This window comes from Apteryx mantelli, chromosome 2 (genome assembly GCF_036417845.1).
Source record: "Apteryx mantelli isolate bAptMan1 chromosome 2, bAptMan1.hap1, whole genome shotgun sequence".
NCBI lineage: Eukaryota > Metazoa > Chordata > Aves > Apterygiformes > Apterygidae > Apteryx > Apteryx mantelli.
The window spans coordinates 4870973-4890618 of NC_089979.1; the positions used below are offsets into that span (position 1 = coordinate 4870973).

General features: G+C 40.7%; 1 protein-coding gene across 5 annotated transcripts in view; it reads left to right on the forward strand.

Moving 5' to 3' along the window:
* Positions 1-19646, forward strand: part of PTK2 (protein tyrosine kinase 2) — a 198727-nt gene that overhangs the window by 111906 nt on the left and 67175 nt on the right. For all 5 annotated transcript variants that reach the window (XM_067290110.1, XM_067290112.1, XM_067290114.1 and 2 more), the window contains 3 exons: positions 12241-12320; positions 13471-13533; positions 18562-18616. In XM_067290110.1, coding sequence (XP_067146211.1) covers positions 12241-12320; positions 13471-13533; positions 18562-18616 — 198 coding nt within the window. The remainder of the gene's footprint in view (positions 1-12240; positions 12321-13470; positions 13534-18561; positions 18617-19646) is intronic.

The window sequence follows — 19646 nt, forward strand, 5'->3', positions numbered from 1 at the left end:
AAGCGATAACTGTTCTCATGGACTATCCTTTTGTTGCGTCTCTGCCGGGTTCAAACATATCCTCAACGTATGAGATCTTGTGATCGGCTCCAAAATAAGAAATTTCCTGAATTCAGTCATTTACCTGCTCAACATCTGAGAAAAGTTCAGGAGAACTCTTCCAGGTTGCCCCCCTTCTCTTACCGGGAGGGTATTATTATAGCGTAACAAAATTCCCCTGACTATCACAGCTTTGAAGCCTGGTAAGAACACAGAGCTGTGTTCTTTTTTTATCCCCCGATTCAAACCCAGGAAGGGAAGGAGTGATTTCTTTTTAACCCCTTCTGATGTCCTTATTTTTTCTTTCATATGTGAAGATCTGCATTGTTTTGATTGCAGAAATGACAGAGTGGCACTACAGACCAGTAACATCTTCTCATTTATGTCTCAAATTGCTATTTCTTTCAAGCAGGGAATTTAAAGTACCAGAGGAATATACTTAGCATTTTCTGAGAAACGTGCATTTACTGAATTTGGGAAAAACGTTAGAAACAGCTACAAATGGCTGGGAATAGCAAGACAGTTTAGAAGGTGTGCAGGTGCTGATGTGCACACGAAGACATCTGCATTTATCTGATAATGTCCTGAATCCCAGGTCTGTCTATTACAAAGTGAAACTCAGATGTTCTTCTCTCCTTGCTCCGCACCCCATACAGGCTTTTTTCTCTTCCCTTTTCTCCTCCTCACCCTTATCACAAGGTATTTCTAAAGCCAACTCTCTTTCCAAAGTCACTCTTCTTCATTCAGGGGTCCTGCAAGGTATTTGGGTCTTCGTTGTCATGGAAATCAGTGCACAACTTTTCAGAGCCATCGCTCTCTGTCCCTGACTGTTCTGCTCCACGAGTCTCACTTGGCCTCTTGGGTAAATCAGGGCAATTACGTTTGTCTTATCTGGTTAACCCTTAAGGCAACTTCACTGACTTCTGCAAAGACGGAAGGGGAAGAGTTAGAGCAATGGTGCTGCAGCATTCAACAGACCTAAAGCAAAAGGGAAAACGGGAAGACAAGGAAAGACAGATCTTCATGTTCTGTTCATCTCTTGTTGTCGTTCCCGCGACATTTTAACATTCTCTTTTTGCTAGCCGCCGCTCAGCCACGCTTGGATTTGTGTCATCAAACACAGCGTGTTGTATGGAGGCAGGAACACTGAAATGCTTATAAATCATATGTGCATATATAGATAACTCGAACTTTCTGCCCAGAAACAACTACATTAGAGATGATGAACATAGGACCCAGTTACAGCGTTAACAAAAAAAGTAACACTTCTGAAATCAAATTGGCTTTTGTGGATGTAAAAGTCAAATATGCTGTTGCCTTATGTGTTACAATTGAGAATAAAGATTTTGAGGACCAGATGCTGCCCATGACTAAATCTTTCTTTTCAAGATGTGGCTGAGGACCTGTTACTATCCTGATAACATCTAAAAGCAAGTTGTCTGTCTTATTAAAAAAAACACAGTATCAAATGTAAAAGGCCCTGGAGAAAAAACAAATATGGTGACTTCTGTGAAGGAGAAACCTGTGAAATGTCTGTGGATTTTAGAAACCATGTAATTATTTTTTTTAAGTTGCTGTAGAGCAGCAATATTGTTGAAAAACAAGCTGTGAAGTTGGAGGAAGACGGAATCCATGAGCGATTCCTCACAAAAGCGCAGAACATTTGTAAAGATAACAAAGAGCATTTGTAAAGATAACACAGTGTTACCTTAATCGCTGTCAACAGACACAGTTTATTCATATAGTTAACCCAAACCACAATTATGAGGCTGTTAAACTGAAAACTGGCACACATTTGTAGCTTCGCATGCATGACTACTCCCATTCACTTCAATGAGTGCCTGCCTTGGTATAAATATATGCAAGCATTTAAGTCTCACTTTGGACTTAATAGCTGAAATATCTTTCTTTTTTTTCCTTGATTTTTGACTATATTAAGAACGCTGTGACCCTTCTTTGTGTTAAATATTCTTTATTTCCAAGAGCCTTGAATAAATCAAGGCGCTCCAAGAGGAGCCCTGTGCCATCGGGGGCAGTCGTTCTGCCATCTGCAGTGGGCGTAATCGGTTCTAATGGGAAGCACAAAAGCAGCGCGTTTAATGAGGCTTTTCACAAGGGTGCCCCAGTTTCGAAATCTGTACAGCAAAGGATTAAAATTTAGCAGTGAGGGGAAAGCCCCCAGAATTTGCTGGAAAGGTCGGAATTGCTCACGCTAATACCGACGGCGTACTTTGGCGTTGGGAGTGCTTGGCGTGGAGGCTTGCGGTGGAGGCAAGCCTGGCGCTCCGGTCCTTCCTCTGGCCGGGAGGAGCCGCGTGTTCACTGAAATTGGGTCCTCACTTCCCAACTGAGACCGCTGATTAAAAAACTAACACGCTAGAATTTTTCTAGAGTTTTGTCTTTGGTTTGCTGGGTGTGGAAGGTGTCAAAGGTAGCAGGTGATGGGTCTTCAGATGTCTCCGTGTCTCTCTCTCCGCCAAGTGGAGCACTAGGTGGTTATATTGCATTGACTCTATTATCCCCCTGGGCCCAAGTGCCTAAAATTTTAGAAAGTTAGGCCAACTGGATGCTACCAAGTGTTGTTTGGATCATGAGATTAAATATTCAAGAGGTGGGAAATGTCAGGTGTAAGGTAATCCGGGCAGTTTGCAGATGCTTGCGGCATATACTTTATAGCCAGCTCCTCAGTTACTGTCCTGTTCTGCTGTACCCAAATCTGACATAAACTGAACTCTAAACAAAATGACCCTCCGAGCCCTTAAACACAAAGTACTCAAGATAGGCGAAGAAAAATATTGTAAGCGACTTTTATCAACAACATCTATTATCTTTCATTCTGTTGGCTGTCTTGTAATTTTGGAAAGAATAAAGGTATTTTTCTTTTGTATGAATTTGTACAAATGTTCAAGAACATTTTTAAGCAGAAGGATAAAGGTTTGAGAGGAGAACTGAAAATTTGGAATTTTTCAAGGAATGACAGCTATGCTTCATATTTTTTTAGACTTTCGGGGAGCCTTTCAAATTGCTTTGAGAAAGCGTTGGCAGAATCTGTTGTGTCATCCTTTCCCTAGGTCCCAGTGAAAATGAAGTGGGGGGGGTAAAGGGTACAGGCGTCTCCGTCTCTTTCCTTAATAGCCGTGCGCGGGACAAAAGCTCCGTCTTGCCTGGAGATAGAACACACATCGTTTAAAACATTCATATAATTAGAATCCAACGTAAGCTGCTTGAATTGCCTCCCTTTGATTCGGGGACGAGAGCCTGCCCACGCTTCTGCCTGAATACCGTGTTAGCGCCCAGTAATTGGAGCTGGTTTATCCCCTGCTGAAAGGGGAAGGAGCATCTGCACGGGTGCAGCGGGGGAAGCAGCTCGCAGGCATCAGCTGGGCCGTTGTCGCTGCCCTCCTGCCTCTCCTAGAAGACTTTCAAAAGAAACTTTGGAGATTTTTAGGTCCACGAAGAACAGGGGAAAAGTTGTTTTGATCAACGCAGATGCAGCCCGGAGAAAAATTCTGCTAGCTTGCAGTGTGGAGCTGCTCCGGAGGTGAACCCAGGTGTAATGAAGGAGCCCCTAGGCCTGACCTGTGTCTCAGCTTTGCTTTTTTAATGGGCTGAAGTAAAGCGCAAGAGAAAGAATTGCAGGTGGAGAGAGGATGATCTCAAAGGTGGAGCAGGAGAACCTGAGCTGAGCCACACAGCGTTTTCTTAAAATATGGTATATCACTAGTTGAGACCTCTGAATAAACGTGCGCTTTTTGATGTTCTGGTTAGGTTCTTAAAACTATGTACTAGTGCTGTTTTTAAAAAAAAAAAACAGGTTTGAAAAAATGTGTGACTAGCTTTATATTAAAAAAGAAAAAATGCAGCACTCCAAGGAAAGATGAGGCAAAGTTTCTCGTGGACAAACAGCACCTTTTTGTTCAGCTTCCGCAGTGTCTGTGAAGATAATTTCAACGCTTTAAATGTAGTTCTTGAAATGAAAATTCTCACTTATATGGTGGTAGAGAAATGTATCATGCAAATTAAATATCATTTTTTTTAATGCTCTCCCTGACATGTAAGAAATATTAAGTCAAGGTGCAATTACTGTAATAACTTAATGATTAAAGCTTTATAAAGCTTTGGTGCATGAGACATAATTTGAAATGCAGGCTGGGAATTAGGCTCTTTAACCTAATTAAATAACAGCACCTCTTACGTGGTAATAAAAATAGGAGAGCTAAAGCAAATGACTTTGCCAATAAAGGCTGTGAAGAAGATCGGGGACAGAGGGCCTAATAGTGGCAGCCTGTTTAAAACAAACACCAAAAAAACCCTGCAGGAGGGGTTAAGGGTTGCCACACCAAGCGTGCCCTACAGGGAAGGGGAATAAATGTAAGAATTGCAGCTGCTTCCAAAGTGAGAAGATAAATCAAACCGAGCATCACCTGTCTGCTCCGTACGGCTTGTGAGAGTAATTACGAGTGAACTACCCTTTTATAGGGATCTGTTTCTTAAAATTGCTGCAATTCACAGTTCCTAGTAAAGTGCTCATTTCCAGCTATAAAGGTTGATTTACGATCCCCAAACTCCGCTGCCCTTCTTGTTGCAGCAGATCTCGCAGCTTGTACGGTGGCGGGGCTGTTCCTGCATCTCCTTGGCCGTTCTGCGTGAAACGGGTCTGCTTTCTGTTAACAGTCCTCCATGGCAGGAACATAAAACATCCTCATATTCCTAAATACTTCCTAAATACTCAAACTCGGACTGGAGTAAAGTGGCTGCTTTGATTTTGTATTTCCCCCTGTCTGCAGGAGTTCTGAAAATAGCACTTGTGGGCTTTTTTTCCACTGAGGTATGTGAATTAATATTAATTCAAGACTAAATTTAAAATATGCAGGGCCTATATTTCCATGTATCAATGCATGCGTTTATCTCTGTGCTACTGAGCAAAACATTCTTGTTACTCCCTTTACTAAATTACATTGTATATAACGCACATCAGACAAAACCAAAGTGGGATCGCATTGATCCTCGTACTCATTTGATGTGGAAAAGCAAATTTTTGTGTGGGAGAGGAGGAGTATAAAATTAGCCCTTAGCAAAGCGCGCTTAGGAGGTTGAGTACTATATGACTCCCACGTGTATAGTCCTACTTTACGGAAGACCGGAGCAGCAGCAGTGTCTGTTGCGGTGACATCTGGAGAGCAGCCCGCTCTGACAGAAGGGATAGTTTTTAGCCATTCTGCCCCGAACAAAGCCTTGTCAAAAGTTGATTTTTTTTCCGATCTCTAATGCCCTTATTATTAACACAGGAGGTTCCAAAATGAGTTAGCGATGTCAAAGATCATCTCCTACATAATATAGAGACTGTGACCTTGGAAGATGAAGAGGAGGAGCAGCTGAGGGCAGATGGCAAATGAATGTTATCCCAACACTGAATCTGTGCTTTTAACTCCCCCAGAAAAGGCTGAAGCTTTAATTTTCCCCTAATGTGGACTCATCTTCTCTAACGAGTCTCATATTATCGGGTGACTAAATAAGGGTGGGGAGCAACCACATATGTGTTTCTCTGTCCCCTGCATATTTTAAAAGCTATCGTTATGATCATTAAGGTAGCTTCCAAAAATATTGGTGGCATTAGAAGCATACTTTGGGTTTTTGCGCTAATGTGGCTTTGTTCAAAGCAGATTAGGCACAAATATTTGAGGATTACTTTTGCACAAAATTTATGAAACTTTAGTAGCTGGAACCGTACTCTTTCAAGGCAAAGTCACGTCTGAAGCTGATTATTCTGATCCTGTAGTGAGGAAAACTTGGTGTCCTACTGGAACCTACTGTTGATAGTTTAGGATTGATTTAGCTGAGAAAAGATGCAGGGACCTTCTCTTTATGGCAGTTTTATGATTAAAAATATAAACAATTATGTAAAGTGACTGAAACACTTTCATTGAATGATTTATCTGTCCCATGGCGTCCTACAGCATTTCAGCAGTGCGTTTAACACTACAAAACAGATCGCAGCAGAATGTGCAAAATGTTTGTGGTAATTATTGCCAGTATTATATCCCAGAAGGGTTCGAGTCCCGAACAGGTGGACTTGCTTATGATTACTGCTGTAAGTACAGACAAAAACGCAACGGGAACTTGAGAACGCGGAGGAACTATTAATTCTGAATGTGAAGGCGCAGGATGAAAACAAATGTGCTGTGCCTTAATCATCGGTCGCATGCGGGGTTGCCAAACATCAGCTTTTGAGACCGATACATTGAGCGAAATCTGGACTTTGTGTTACAGAAGCCGGAGTTAAGAGTTGGTAAATGATGGGAAGGAGTTTGCTGGGCTTTCTCAGGACTTGGTGCCCCCACAAGTGTTGTGCGTTGGTACAGAACGATGGTCCTGATGAGCAGCCTTGGTGCTAGCTGACACTTGAGTTCCTACATGCAAAAAGCAAATGCCTAAACACCTTCACGTGTTGGACTCTTGAATGGTTACCAGCAGGCGTTAGGGGATGCACGTGAGCTGTTAGAAAGGAGGAGAAATAATTATTGTACATAGAGGAAGACGAAGAGTAGGGTTGGTTTTTCCTTATGTATATGTCACTGCCAAGCACAGATACATCATTTCTGAATATAACGCTTAAAAACACCGGCTAAAATTCTGTGGATAAAACGCATGTCCTGCAGAGAGAATGATGTAATGGAAGTCTTTCTCGTGGGCCCTGTTAATTCTAATTACGATTTTTATTCTACTTACTCTTAGGTCATCTGGAAAGACATGTTATGTTTGTTTGTTTGCTTGCATAGATTTCTTTTTAGGCCAAAGAATCACCAGCCCAATGTTTGTGCTTTAAACTCTTCGGAGGGTCCTTCACCGCTTCCTACGTACTGTTTAAATGCAGTTTTCAAAGCCCATTTCAAATGCCCATTTGAAAAGAAAAAAAATTAAAAATTAAAATAACTAAGTGGTGTAAGTAGGTCATAGACACTGAAAGTAAAGAGAGAGAAATAGATTACTTATTTTTAAACTGTCCTTCTGAAAAATTGGAGATTATCCTGTGGGAAATTTCTTGGCAATGTTAAATGAGATGGGAAAGCCAGTAGAGAGGCTAATTATTGGTTTGTAGCCCATTTTAAGACACCGTTTGATAGTACTATTGCTGAAGAATTTCTGCAGTAGCTTAGCCTGATAAAAACCTCAATAGAAAGTTTGATAATCTTATTTTGTAATTTTTCTGTAGGATAGAAACAAATTTAAAACTGGATTATAATATTAGGACGCAACAAGTAGGTCCTTTTATTCCTAAACTCCTGGAAAGCGTTCAACAGTAAGTTCAAAATTATTTTACTCACGTTCTTAATAAATACCAGTTTTAATGCAACATAGCGTTTTTATGAACTGCGCTGGCAAGATGGCTCGTCAGCCGCAGCGAGCGGTTTTCTGAAACGCTGCAGCTGCGTAAAAAAATCCCGTGCGGAAAAATGAAGCAGATGGCTCTTGAGAGCAGCAGCTGGTATATAAAATACGAGACCTGCGATAGATTTCTTCTTGGATCACGTGGACTAGCATCGGACTATTCTCTCGTTTCTCCGCATTCACAAACACGGGCTTTCTTCTGTCTCTGGTTTTTATTATAAACTGTACCAGCTGGAATTTGCTAGCCATTTGTATAGCTAGCAAACTGCCCCGTATTTCCTAGGAAATTCTGAAACGTTGGAGGAGATGCACCATCAGCAATTCGTCTATTCTAGCGAAAAGCACAAATCGTTTACAAGTCTGACGTCGGAACTGAAACTGAACCCGGGCTTTTCTTTATGTGCCCGGCTTCCTCTTGTCCTTGGGGAAAAGGCTGTTAACTTTGGTCGTGCTGTTTCGATTTTGCAGTTTTGAAGGGGTTCGCTGTCCACCTCTTCCTTTCTTCTGGCTGAGGAGCAGCTTTGGGCTCTTTGGTTGCTCAAAAGATGCTAGCGACGTAACCGATATTTTTGTTCTGGGTAACCAATGCAGGCCACTCCAGTGGCCAAAAAAAATAAAAAGCAAAAGTACTGGCGAGCTGCTGAAGAAATGCGCTGTGGCTTAAGATGATGTTGGGCTTTGAAATTTTTGCTTGTTTTAATTATGAACCCCCTTTCTAACCACGTATTGAGCGCAGGCACCATACGTCATGGGGGTTGTCTTGTTTTGTTGGACTTTATGTTGTTTGAAGGCGTAGAGAAGACTTGTACGTCTTGCCTTTGAGGATTGAATTTAAGCTTGGCTTTCAAGTTTTCCCCGTGCTGTGTTCTTTCGTTGTAGTAGAACGTTCATAGCTGTCGGGACCGAGAGGTTTGCTGTGAACGTGACACGTAGGTCACGTTTGAATGCTTATTCAGCAGCCTGTGAGTGAGCAAATGTAAGCACAGTTCTTGCTTTAACCCTTACTTTGGGGTAGTACTCATCTAGAAGCCTGAAGTGCTTCAAATTTCCATTGTATTACATTTAATCAAACGTACTATTCATGTACCAAAAAGCATGCACCCGTTTGAGTGTAAACGTCACTTAAACTTGCTGGAACATTTCAGACAAATCTGGGGGGACAGGTGCTTAAAATTAACGCTTCGCTTCGCAGCGAGAAATTATTTTGTCTCTATCCTCCTTTAAACCTTGTTTCCCAATGTATTTTTTCTCTGCCAGTTCAAATAAGCACATTCTGCTAGAATGCAAATGGGTAAATAAGTGGAAAAACCAGGATTGTGTTGCTAGCGGAGTAGACCAGATTAATTCACTTCATTAAGATACAGTATTTTTGTTCACTTCTGCTTAATGTTCTCTTACACGCTAGAAAAAATTAAGGTACCTTTTAAGGTAGCTTAAATGGCATACCATAAATTTTCCGTTTTGGCCGTCAGGTCTGATTTTAAGCAATTAAAATGGGGAAAAGAACCCCAGCCAAGGTCCTTTGTGTGCTTGGAGAGTACATGTTACGGTGAATGCTTCAGCCCTCCTCCGGGGTTGAATACTGTTACCTGAACTTCCAAGGCGCCGGTAAAGGTCTGCAGATATCTCAGGAGAGGGCACTTCTGCAGGCGTCACGTGAGGTCCCAGGTAATAATAATATCACTGAAGATCAGTATTCGTTCGGACTAGATGATCTCCAGAGGTCCCTTCCAACCTCAGCGATTCTGTGATTCTGTGATTCATCCTTCCTCTTAACGTGCCGCTTCTGGCGTCATGATGAACAGAAAAGACTGGACTGTTCTCCTCTCGATTTTCAAAGTACTGTGTACGTGTGTTTATATACATTTAGGCTTAAGCTCTTGAGTAGTGATATTGGAAACCTTTGCTATCCATACTAGAACACTGTTCAATCTGATTAGACGGCAAGTTTACGGCCATGGGCTTCCCGAAGCTTATAATTTCTTCGCATACCTTCCAAAGTTTGAAAATAAATAGGTCGTGTAACATGTAATGTGTATGCAATGCTTCATGGTAATCAAGCCCAAGTGCACATTTTTATGAGAGGTTGTCATGACTGATTTTGTAAACGGTGTCACTGGCCCGGTTTTTTTGTGCAAGCGGTGTATGCTTTTTCCATGTTTTCATCTTGCGTGTTGAGCAGATGAAGGCAATTTTTTCTCTCTCTCTTCAAGTTGAATAACACAGTGGCTTTGAAAGAGTTCAACCTCCAGACGAGCGTACAAAACCTTCAGAGACCCCCATGCAGTAAATCAGAAGGGGACAGATTATCTGTTGGACCTTTCTGTTGGAAATGTGAGGCAGAAGAAATGCAGTTAATTTCTTCCACCTTTATGTCCATCCCTTCTCACATTAAGACACGCAAAATAAAAATTGCTTTTCTCCTTGTCAAGCTAATAAAATTATGCGGTCGAGTAGGCGATTGTCAGTTTGCATGATAGAATATTGTGAAAATGCCTCACTTCTGCGCTGGCTTGCAAAAGTACTGAGAAGTTTCACGATTCTTACTTTTTCCTAGAAATTGTTGGCATTGGGAGGGGAACTTTTCAGCCAGTTCTGGTGCCCGTAGTTGCAAAGCAAAACTGGGGAAACATGGCTGGAATTTGTGAAAGCTCACAAGCTAGAGGGCAAGGGGAAAGAAAAGCCAAACTAGAAATGCTCGGGTAACATTGCACATTTCTTTATAGAATAGTAATTACTTGAGGCTGGCAGCATTTTTAAATATATTTGCGTGAAACTAAAGATGTTCTTAGGCTGCGAAGTTTAACAAGTGAATTGCCTTCAATACTGGGAGCTGCAAGCCAATGAGCTGAAGATAAAAGAATTAATATTTGATCATTATATATTAGTAGCCTCAAATTAACGTAGTTTCAGCAAGGGGAAATTTTATGTGTCAGCAGTGTAAAAATACTTTGCTGGAGCTCACAGAAATGGAGATTTGCAACTTTGATCACGCAACAGGTTTTCAAATGAAGCTGTAAGCAGCTAGATGGTAATCTGTACTGTAGATATGCATAATACCTGCGATCACATAGCTGACAGTTGTCTCTGATTTATACATGATTGCTGTTTCGCATGAGATACTAAGTTTTAAAACAGTAAGCATTACGAAGAGGCAGAAGATACTAATTCTAAGTTTTTTAATTTGTGTATAACTTTCTTAATTTATACTATCATGGGGAGTACAGATTGCCTATTTATTTCCATATGTGTATATAAATTCCAGACTACGTGATGCTGATGGACAGTTGTTTCAGTCTTTGGCTTCTGTCTCTGTAATTGGTGTTTGTTTCGAGCTGAAGTGAGAAAAATTAAAAACTTACTGTTTTCTCAAAATACTGAGCCCTGGATAAGTCCAAATGCAAGAAACTTTTCCCTGAAGTTGCAGCTATTGCAATAATTCACGTTCTCACCCTTATAAAGCTTATCGTATTTCTTCTTCCACATCTTCCAGGAGCAAATTAAAATTTTTCACGCAATTCCCGACTGGGAAAGTCTCACGGATTTGCCGCTTTGTAGCGCAGGGCTGGGTGCAGCTGCTGCGTCGCGGTGGGAGGAAGGCTGTGCCACCAGCTAGCATTGTAAAGCATGGATTTCAGAGGGGGTGGAGGCTTGAAATACTTTTTCATACAACTTTCCATCACTCAAATGTTTCCTAAAGCGTACCTCTCAGTGTATCATCTCCTTTTTGATTTGCAGTTAAGTCATGTTGATTTGGGGGGGTCTTTCCAGCCTTTCTGCACCAGGAGGCTGTGGGATCACGTTAGCCAGTTGAGGATCTCATGAGATGGAGCGTAATGTGAGCCGCTGCAGAAGGAACGGCTTTACGCCTGTAGAGAGATGTTGCTGGTGAAAAACGCCTGGTGCACTGAAGACGAGGCTGCAAAAATAACTTTTTCAGCAGTAGTTCTGCGTTCTGTTCTCTCGCTGCTTTTGTTAATGGCTGTATGAATGATTTATTCCAGTTGTGAAAGCGTTACCTAAAAATTAGGCATGCTGGCTTACGGCCAGGGTAGCGTATATAAAACAAGCCCGGGACGTGTGATCCGGCCTTGACCCCCCCGTAGGCCGTATCATTTAGTACTTCGCCTGCTCGCTGGCGCGGTCCTGGGCCGGCCGGCTCCACCGCTGGGCCAGCGTGGCCCCAGCGCGTCCCTAGCGTTGGCCTCAAGGGCAGAGGACGCTTCTTGGCCTCTTTTATTTTCTGCTTTAGATAGCAGCCGGTGCAATCTGCCTAGCGCGTAAGTATTTACCCTCTCGTTTTCTTTTTTTTCCCTTGCAATTTAAAAGGTTGCTCGGAGTCGGCGTGAAGCTGGTTTTCACACGCTGCCGTTTTTAATTTCCCACTAACGAGGGGACGTTTGGGTCCGCGTTACGCACGTGATCAGCCGCACGTGCGCGACTCAAAGCGGCTTCACCACGGCGGTTCAAGAGCAGACGCTGCGGTCGCCTGCCTTGAGCGCGATGCAACCTCGCGCCCCAACCTCCCGCGAGGGTCGCGATTGCGTTTAATAAAACGTGGCTAAATCGACGTGGACGGGGAAGCAGGTACCAAGTTCGCTGCGGCGGAAGTGGCTTTCTCACCAAAACGCAGCTTGTTTATGGAGGATATGTGCAGAACTATATATTTTTGCGCGCTGTAGCTAGTTCCCCCCCGCAAAGATTAAACCCAAGGAAAGACGTGTTTATTCCAGAGTTGCTTGGACGGTGTTTCAGTTTGTAACAACGCTGCCCCGATCTTTCTGTGATGCCAACCTCCTTCTTTTGCTGCAGGTGAAAAATGACTATATGTTAGAAATAGCAGATCAAGTGGACCAGGAAATTGCTTTGAAACTAGGTTGCCTTGAAATCCGGTAAGCTGATAATTTCATTTATTATTCAACATGTTTCTGACTGAATTTATACATTAATGTTGAAGCTGTTTTTAGCTCCTAGATTTCTGACGCATATAGCTGAATAAAACACTATAAAACCTTTTTGCTATAAGTAGTTTGAAGAAAAAAACCTGATTGCATTATAACCAATTTCTAGTGATTTTTAAATTAAAATTAATATTAAAATTATAGTTAACTACTCTTGATATTGCCTTTTTGGTGAATTTTTCATTTGAATAATTCAGAGGCCTGCAAAGTACAATGAAATATAGTAAAAGGAAAATAAATCAGAGATGTGAGCAAATAGTCTTGTCGTTGTGCATCCAGATATACTACAGCTGAAGAATGTAATTAAGGATAAACGCTGCTACCTCTTCTCTCTGCATCTCCTCAATTTTTCCTGTGCTATTTTAAAAATTACTTTTTCAGCAAATAGGCAAATGAACAAATCATTCAGGAAAGGTAAAGGATCAAATTTTTTTTTCTTTTTAACTTTTTCAGCATTCTTGTCAATGGTATAGACAGCTGTAAAGTAAAGATGAGTTTATCAGACTAAGAGATCCTCGAGAGAGTTCTCATCGCAGCTCTTGAAGCGCGTGTCTTGTTTTTGCTGATTTACAGAGACTTTCCAGCCTGAATCGTTTGATTTAGTTAGACTGTTGTCTTGCACAGAGAGATTAGGAAAGCAGTAAAACTTAGAAGAAATGGATGGCAAGCTTAAACTTCTTAGCAAAGAAGAAAAGTGGAATTTGAACAGCAGTTTTCCAAAATAAAACGGAATTTATGTTTGTCAGTAGGACCGCGGTAGCTGTGGAATTGCTGGGCGTTGTAGGAGAACCCGATGCCCTGGCTGTACGCTTTACCGGTAGCCCCGGAGAAAACAAAAATTCTCTGTGGAATTACAAATTCCTTACACGCTTACAAAATTACAGCTTCGTGTAATGACTCAAAACGTGTAATGGCTGTGATAACCCAGATGATGGGGTGATAATGTTGTAATATATATTTGAATTCATTCTGCAAGTGGTTTCAAACGGTAAGTTGCTGAAAGATTTGAATATGTTGATATTGTAGTTTTAGGTTGGATCATCCAGTAATTGTTGCTTTCCACTGTTTTTCCTGACTTCAGGAGATCCTACGGAGAGATGAGAGGCAATGCATTAGAGAAGAAGTCCAACTATGAAGTGTTAGAGTAAGTATTGTGCTCTAGCTTGAGGTTTGAACTGTTTCTTAATCAGGAATATTAAATTTGCCTCAATAAAAGAAAGCTTTTGTTGCCATTTTATATTTCTTGAAGCTTGTTGAGGCCTTCAAGTGTATTTTAAATAAGAAAAGAATAACAAAACCTTTCAAACTATAGAAGTAGAGGGAGCCTGTTTAACTCTGGTCAAGGCAAAGAAGGTTGCAGTTGTTAAAAGTTGCTGATGAGGATGATTATGGTGATTTTTTTCAATTTTGCTAACGCTTATGGGATCATCAAGTCTGGTCCTAAGGTGATTTTGTTTCTAAATGATTTTCTGTGCATCGCTGCATTCATCAGTTGTGACTAATCTGTGGTAAAGTCTGAGTTACTTGAAATGTCTGTGGTATCATTTTTCCTTTTTTTTTGTTAAGTATGTGGTTTTGCTGAATTGTGATCTTGCAATTAACCCCTTTATTATGTATTGATGTACCCCAAGCTTTAAGAAGACCCAGAAGCATCCTTCTACCAAAACGATTTTGGCTACTTAAGCATGTTGTGTGTTAGCTGGCTTCAATCCAGGCAGTCTGAAGTACTTAAGAAGTTTTGCAGATTGAAGACTGGTTTTATCTGTGTTAATTCAGTGGCGCAGCGTGTCCACACGTATTCCAGCGAGCTGGGCTTCGCTGCTAGTTGTCTTTCTGAAAATACGCTGTACAGTGTAACATAAAATTGGGAGAAAAGGTTGGTGTAGCGGTAAAGCCTTGATTTTTTTTTTCCTTTTTTGTAAAATAAATATACTAACTTAGAGATGTGAAATTGGAGTAGTTTGGAGGCACAGTGCAAGATTATTGTAAAGGGTGAATAAATTTATGAGTGCTTTTGAGGGAAACCGCATAATTTTGTGAGTAAAGCTAAATTTTGGCAATTGCCTACTTACAAGACAACAAAATTTGCACCTTCCAGTGCTCCACTAGGAGGTTTCCGTATCTTCAGACTCTTCACTGCAGATGCAATGTGCTACATGTGCATCCTTTAAAAGGACATTATTCTATATAATTTAATGTAGACAGTTCATGCCATTCTTAGCTCTGACATTGCCTCTTTTGGGTTATTCTGGCAAAATCAATTAGACATAAACTTTCAGAAGCAGCCTCTGAGTTTGAATGCTATCAAATTTGTCCATTTTGTTTGAATATTTTGGAGGAGGATTCAGCTCACACACTGGCCTTTTGATTTTGCCTGGACTTGTGTGTGGTTGGAATCTGTAAATCTTTAGTCTTTAGTGGCAGATATTCCAGACTGAACATGATAGAGACAACTTTAAGGGTTAGAAATCCAATTTTCTTGCACCTTTTTAAATGGAAAGTAATGTTTACTTCAAAAGTTAATCAGTTAATTTAGAAGAACAACTTGGATTTTATACAGTGATCCCATAGCTGCACAGACTTTATGACATTTTGTTGTTTAAACTAAGGGGTTTTTTTAAGGACTTTATTTAGTTTTATGTCAGCAGCCACCAGGAGAAATATATCCTGGTTAAGAATACACATAACTAAATGAGAAAGGAATAATAAAGATGACTAGAATGAGGAGAGAGGAAAGGTTAAAAGGCAATAGAAAAAGATATGAAAGTAGCGTGGCCTGAAAGTCCCATTTTGTGTCATCCCCTTTAAAAGAAGAGAGTTTGTGTGATTAATGACTACCTGTTGGCGATTCACCTTGGATTTAGAAGATGTGTTAAAACAAATGAGATAATGCAAATGAGAGAAGGTGACGGTTTCCATTTGCATATATTTCATCAAGAACTTGAGAAAGGTATTTTTGAGTCACTTATTGGTCAACCTTTAAACTACAAACATTTGTAATTAGGTTAATAATTTCAGAAACAGTGAGATAAAGGAAACAAGGTTCGTAACAGATGACACGAAATATTAGTTAAGAATTATCATGGAGAAGAGGGTCTTCAGGACTCTGAATGGGGGTCGCTTCCAGTTTAACAAGACTTGTTCACAGCGGAGACGTTTTCCAAGCAGCGTCTGTTTTGGTAGGTATAAAATTAATTGCTGTTGTGAAAGACAGGGACAAAAAGAAGCAAAACTGTGATGTGCAAAATATGACAACTTAGTGCCGTGCAGAACTAGAAAAGTAGAATTGTGCACTTCAAGGGTTTTTTTGGTTGTTTTGGGGTTTTTTTTGAGAAGCAATGTATATCTTGTATGGGATTCAGCTGGGAAAGGTGAAGGATAAAAGCACCTTAAAGTAGCTGTAGATAATTATAAGCTAGTAAGAGCCTGCAGAAAGTGCCAGTAATCCCCCAAATGCACTCATTTGATCCTACCACCTTAATAGCCTACTGAGGTTTTCTTACACAATTAACATTTATTTTTCAAGTGAGGCTTTTTGTTTCTTTTTTTGTTTGTTTTTTTTTCCGGTAGCTGTGGTCACATCGTGAGACACTTAACCAGCTGAGTGCAATTGCAGAAAGCACTTTTTTGCACTTGGTACGATTGCTTCTCGCCTGTCTTTGTCTGCCTGGTGTACATTCATCTTTGATCAGATTTTCATATAAGACCAAATTTGGATGGGAAAGGGTGGATGGAATCAAACTGCTGAGTAGCCTTTAATAGTTGGGTCTTCAGACAATGAAAGGAGGGTTTTTTTTCATAATAAATGCGAAGCCTTTTTGCATAGAACAAGGATAATTGCAAATAGAAAAATGGGAGCTATGTGAAAAAGCAGCTGCATCCACAGGGTTGAAAAAGCATATAAAATCTATTAAGCTATCCTAATACGGCTTTTTCGATATAACTTGGAGATAAAAAGTAGAAATAAAGGTGAATGTTGCCTAAAGCTGCTTAATCATTATATAACAAGCTGTATCATCTATCTGTAGTTGGTATTTTATTAATCCTATTGATGTTTATGCATGAAAACAATACAATTTTACATATAAATCCATGGGTAGGATAGAAGAGATAAAGCTAAATATAAAGCTTTGTGAACCAGGATCCGGTTACTAATTACTGGCAATCAGAAAATAGGTGTCCAAATCCTTAATCTGGAGCACTGAGTTGGTCTTTTTTCCCGAATTGGCCATTTTTTGCCCACGCAACGCAGCTGAGGATGGAAAAGGAGTTTGCAGGATCGCGTGAATAAACCTGCGTTGCACCTTCTCCTATAGCAAATAAATCTACTGCCTAATGCAAAAATAGGAAACGCCGTCTTTGAAGAGCTGTCATTCATTATACTCTACGTGAGGATTCCTTCTGGATTCGCAGCGTGCAGGTCCGTACCAAGAGCCACCGCAGGAGTTATTTTAATAACGCGCTGGCTCAGGACGTGGCAGCCCTGTGCTGCCGGACTGCGGACAGGAGCAGCGCTGGAGGCGTCCCGGGTGCTCGTTTTTGAAAGCACCATTTCCTTCTAAAATGCTTCGCGTTCAACTAACACATTCCTTGTCAAAACGTCTTTGCATGTTATTTAGATGGTAATGGTGTGTTAGATTTATTTAACTACGTGGGATGATAAACCGCATCCAATTTGCATTTGAGAAAAAATGCATCAAAGGACTTAACGTTTATGGAAGTTTTATCATCTCTTTCAGCTTACTGTCACTGCACAGATGCCAGCGTTCGCTGCTGAACGTGAACGCTCTGCTTCTCGGAGCTGAGGGTGTTTTTAGTACGTTTTGTGAAATTGTATTCTACTGGTCTTTAGGGAGCTTTAAAAATAGCATGTTTTATTCTTATTATTTTTAGATTGAATTTAATGTTGGTTTTCCTTTTGCGCCGCTGGGTAGCAGTGAATAGATACTGTATTTCTCTCGCTGGCTAACAGCTTTTTTTTCTTTGTTGAATATTTGAATTCCAGCTTTATTTCTGTTTACGTGCAAAGCATGCAGTCACGGAAAGTTTTCTTTCCTACTCGTTTCGGAGATAGAGAAGGGTCGTTGTTGAAAAGAGGTTGTAACCTCTTGAGCAAATGAAAAACAGCAAGTTGTTGGTAACACCACTGAGAAGGCAACAACAAAAATAATTTTCTTATTTAAATTTTTCTTGCAATTTTTCCTCTGTCTCATGGAGACTTTATGCTAATGTCGATGCAGCTAGTTCGTGCTCCTGCAATATTTGATGTGCCTGGCTGTGCAGTGAGCTCCTCCTGCACCAACGCCTCTGGCAACTTCTCTGCCACCTACTTTCTTTCTTCAAGCTAATGTCGGTTGTGGTGGTACAGATACTTGTCAGATATAAGCTAGGTGCAGCACGTTTCAGCCAAGACTATATTTAATCTTCATGGCTTTGGTTTTCAAACTAGGGCTGGCAACCCTATTTCGAACTGTGAAGTTGTGAGCGTGACGTAATTGAGCTTGCAGAAACGGAGCTTACAGACAGGGTTAGGATCCTGCCTTGTGGATGCGAGAAGTGAGACTGCTTTCAGTAAAAGCTGGGAAGTCTAACGTTAGATTGTAAATATGGGGAAAAGCGACGGTGGCGATTGCTTCAAAATGTTACTTGTCGTGCTGCAAAGGGTGAAGGGGTAGAGGAAAGGCTGGCAGCATCCCTCTGAGGTGGCATCATGAGAGATCCTCCCCTTTAGGCTGCGCTTTGTAATCAGTTCTAATAAGAGGAGTTTATTAGAATTTGCAGTCTTCATGTTGTTCCTTTCTCAGATGACTGCATGCAGTAAGGGTTTTTTTTTTCCATTTCCTTTAAATTAATAAAACATGCACAATTAACAGTTTTTCTTCCCAGAACCTCTCTGTGCCCAAGCCAACATTTAAAGTCATGTACGTTACACACTAGGTACCCGTTGTAAATGCAGCGTCCTTTAGATGAGAGGATGCTGCTGTAGCATGTTTGCTGTGGACTGGCTATGGTCAGCATTTTGATGGTACTGTATTCGTACTCTGAGCTCATCATGGACCTTACTACGAAAATCGTAATTATATTGCATGCATTGGCTAAAAGAAAACACCCTGAAAAACAGCAGTACCGTATCTCACGCTTTTCGTTAATGATGTGTGTGTTTTTGTTTCAGGAAAGATGTTGGCTTAAGACGTTTTTTTCCGAAGAGTTTACTAGATTCAGTAAAGGTAAGTATAGTTCCAGTTCGTTGTGTACTCCTGGAAAAAAAAAACGTGCTTCAGAAATCTGACAGCTGCATGACCGATTTCCCTGTGTAGTCGCAAGTAAATTGTTGTACAGTTCTGTCTCGGTGAAAAAAATTGCAAATCCGCCTAACAAATTGGTGAGATTTAGATCCCCTAGTTAAACAACAGACATGCAAACCAGGAGAAACTAAGGTGATAAAGCTTTACACGGTCTTGCGGAGCGGATAGGAGACCGGTACGCCTCTGCCCCTCGGATCCTGCGGACAAGAGTCAGACAGGACTCCTCAGCTCCTCTGATATCAAATAACTTACTTTTCTTCTAAGAGAAAAATGAGACTTTTTGAAGAAAGGGGAAAGGGACACATAAGAAAACAGCGTGTTTTTAGTGACAACTTGATAAACCAAATTCTGCTTTCCTTGCTCCCAACATATCCGACTCACTCAAGGAAGATTTACAGCAATTTCCACTCATGTTAATCGTAGTTAGACTACAAACTTTAATCAGATCTCACTTCCACTGAAGTCCGTAATAAAGTCCATAGTCCCTGAGTAAAAAAAAATGCAGATTTTTCTCAATATGTTATGAAGAAGGGGTTAAGAATTGTCACCAAGTCGCTTTATTGCATCTATAACAGTCTTGATATTAAAATCACAGTAAAGTCTCTGCTGTTCGTGTGGAAATAAACTATCATAAACTCGTACTTTAGAACTGGTTTTGGTAAGCAATGATGGTTTTATGGAGGATTTAGTTAGAGAATTTAGCTTACATGTGGAGAGTTAATTGTTGTGATTTAAACGGAAGGGTAAACAGAAAAGGTCTGTCATGAAGGGGCTTTTGTTTCGAAAGACTTTTTTAAAAAGACTAATGAAGCTGAGTAGGAAGTAATAGGAAGTAATCCCTATGCATTTTAATTTAAGGAATTACCTAGGACTCTATTCTCTGCTACATGCTCAAATTGTGACGAAAGGCTCCTCACCTAAAGGAACAAACAGCTACCTCAAAAAATGTGAT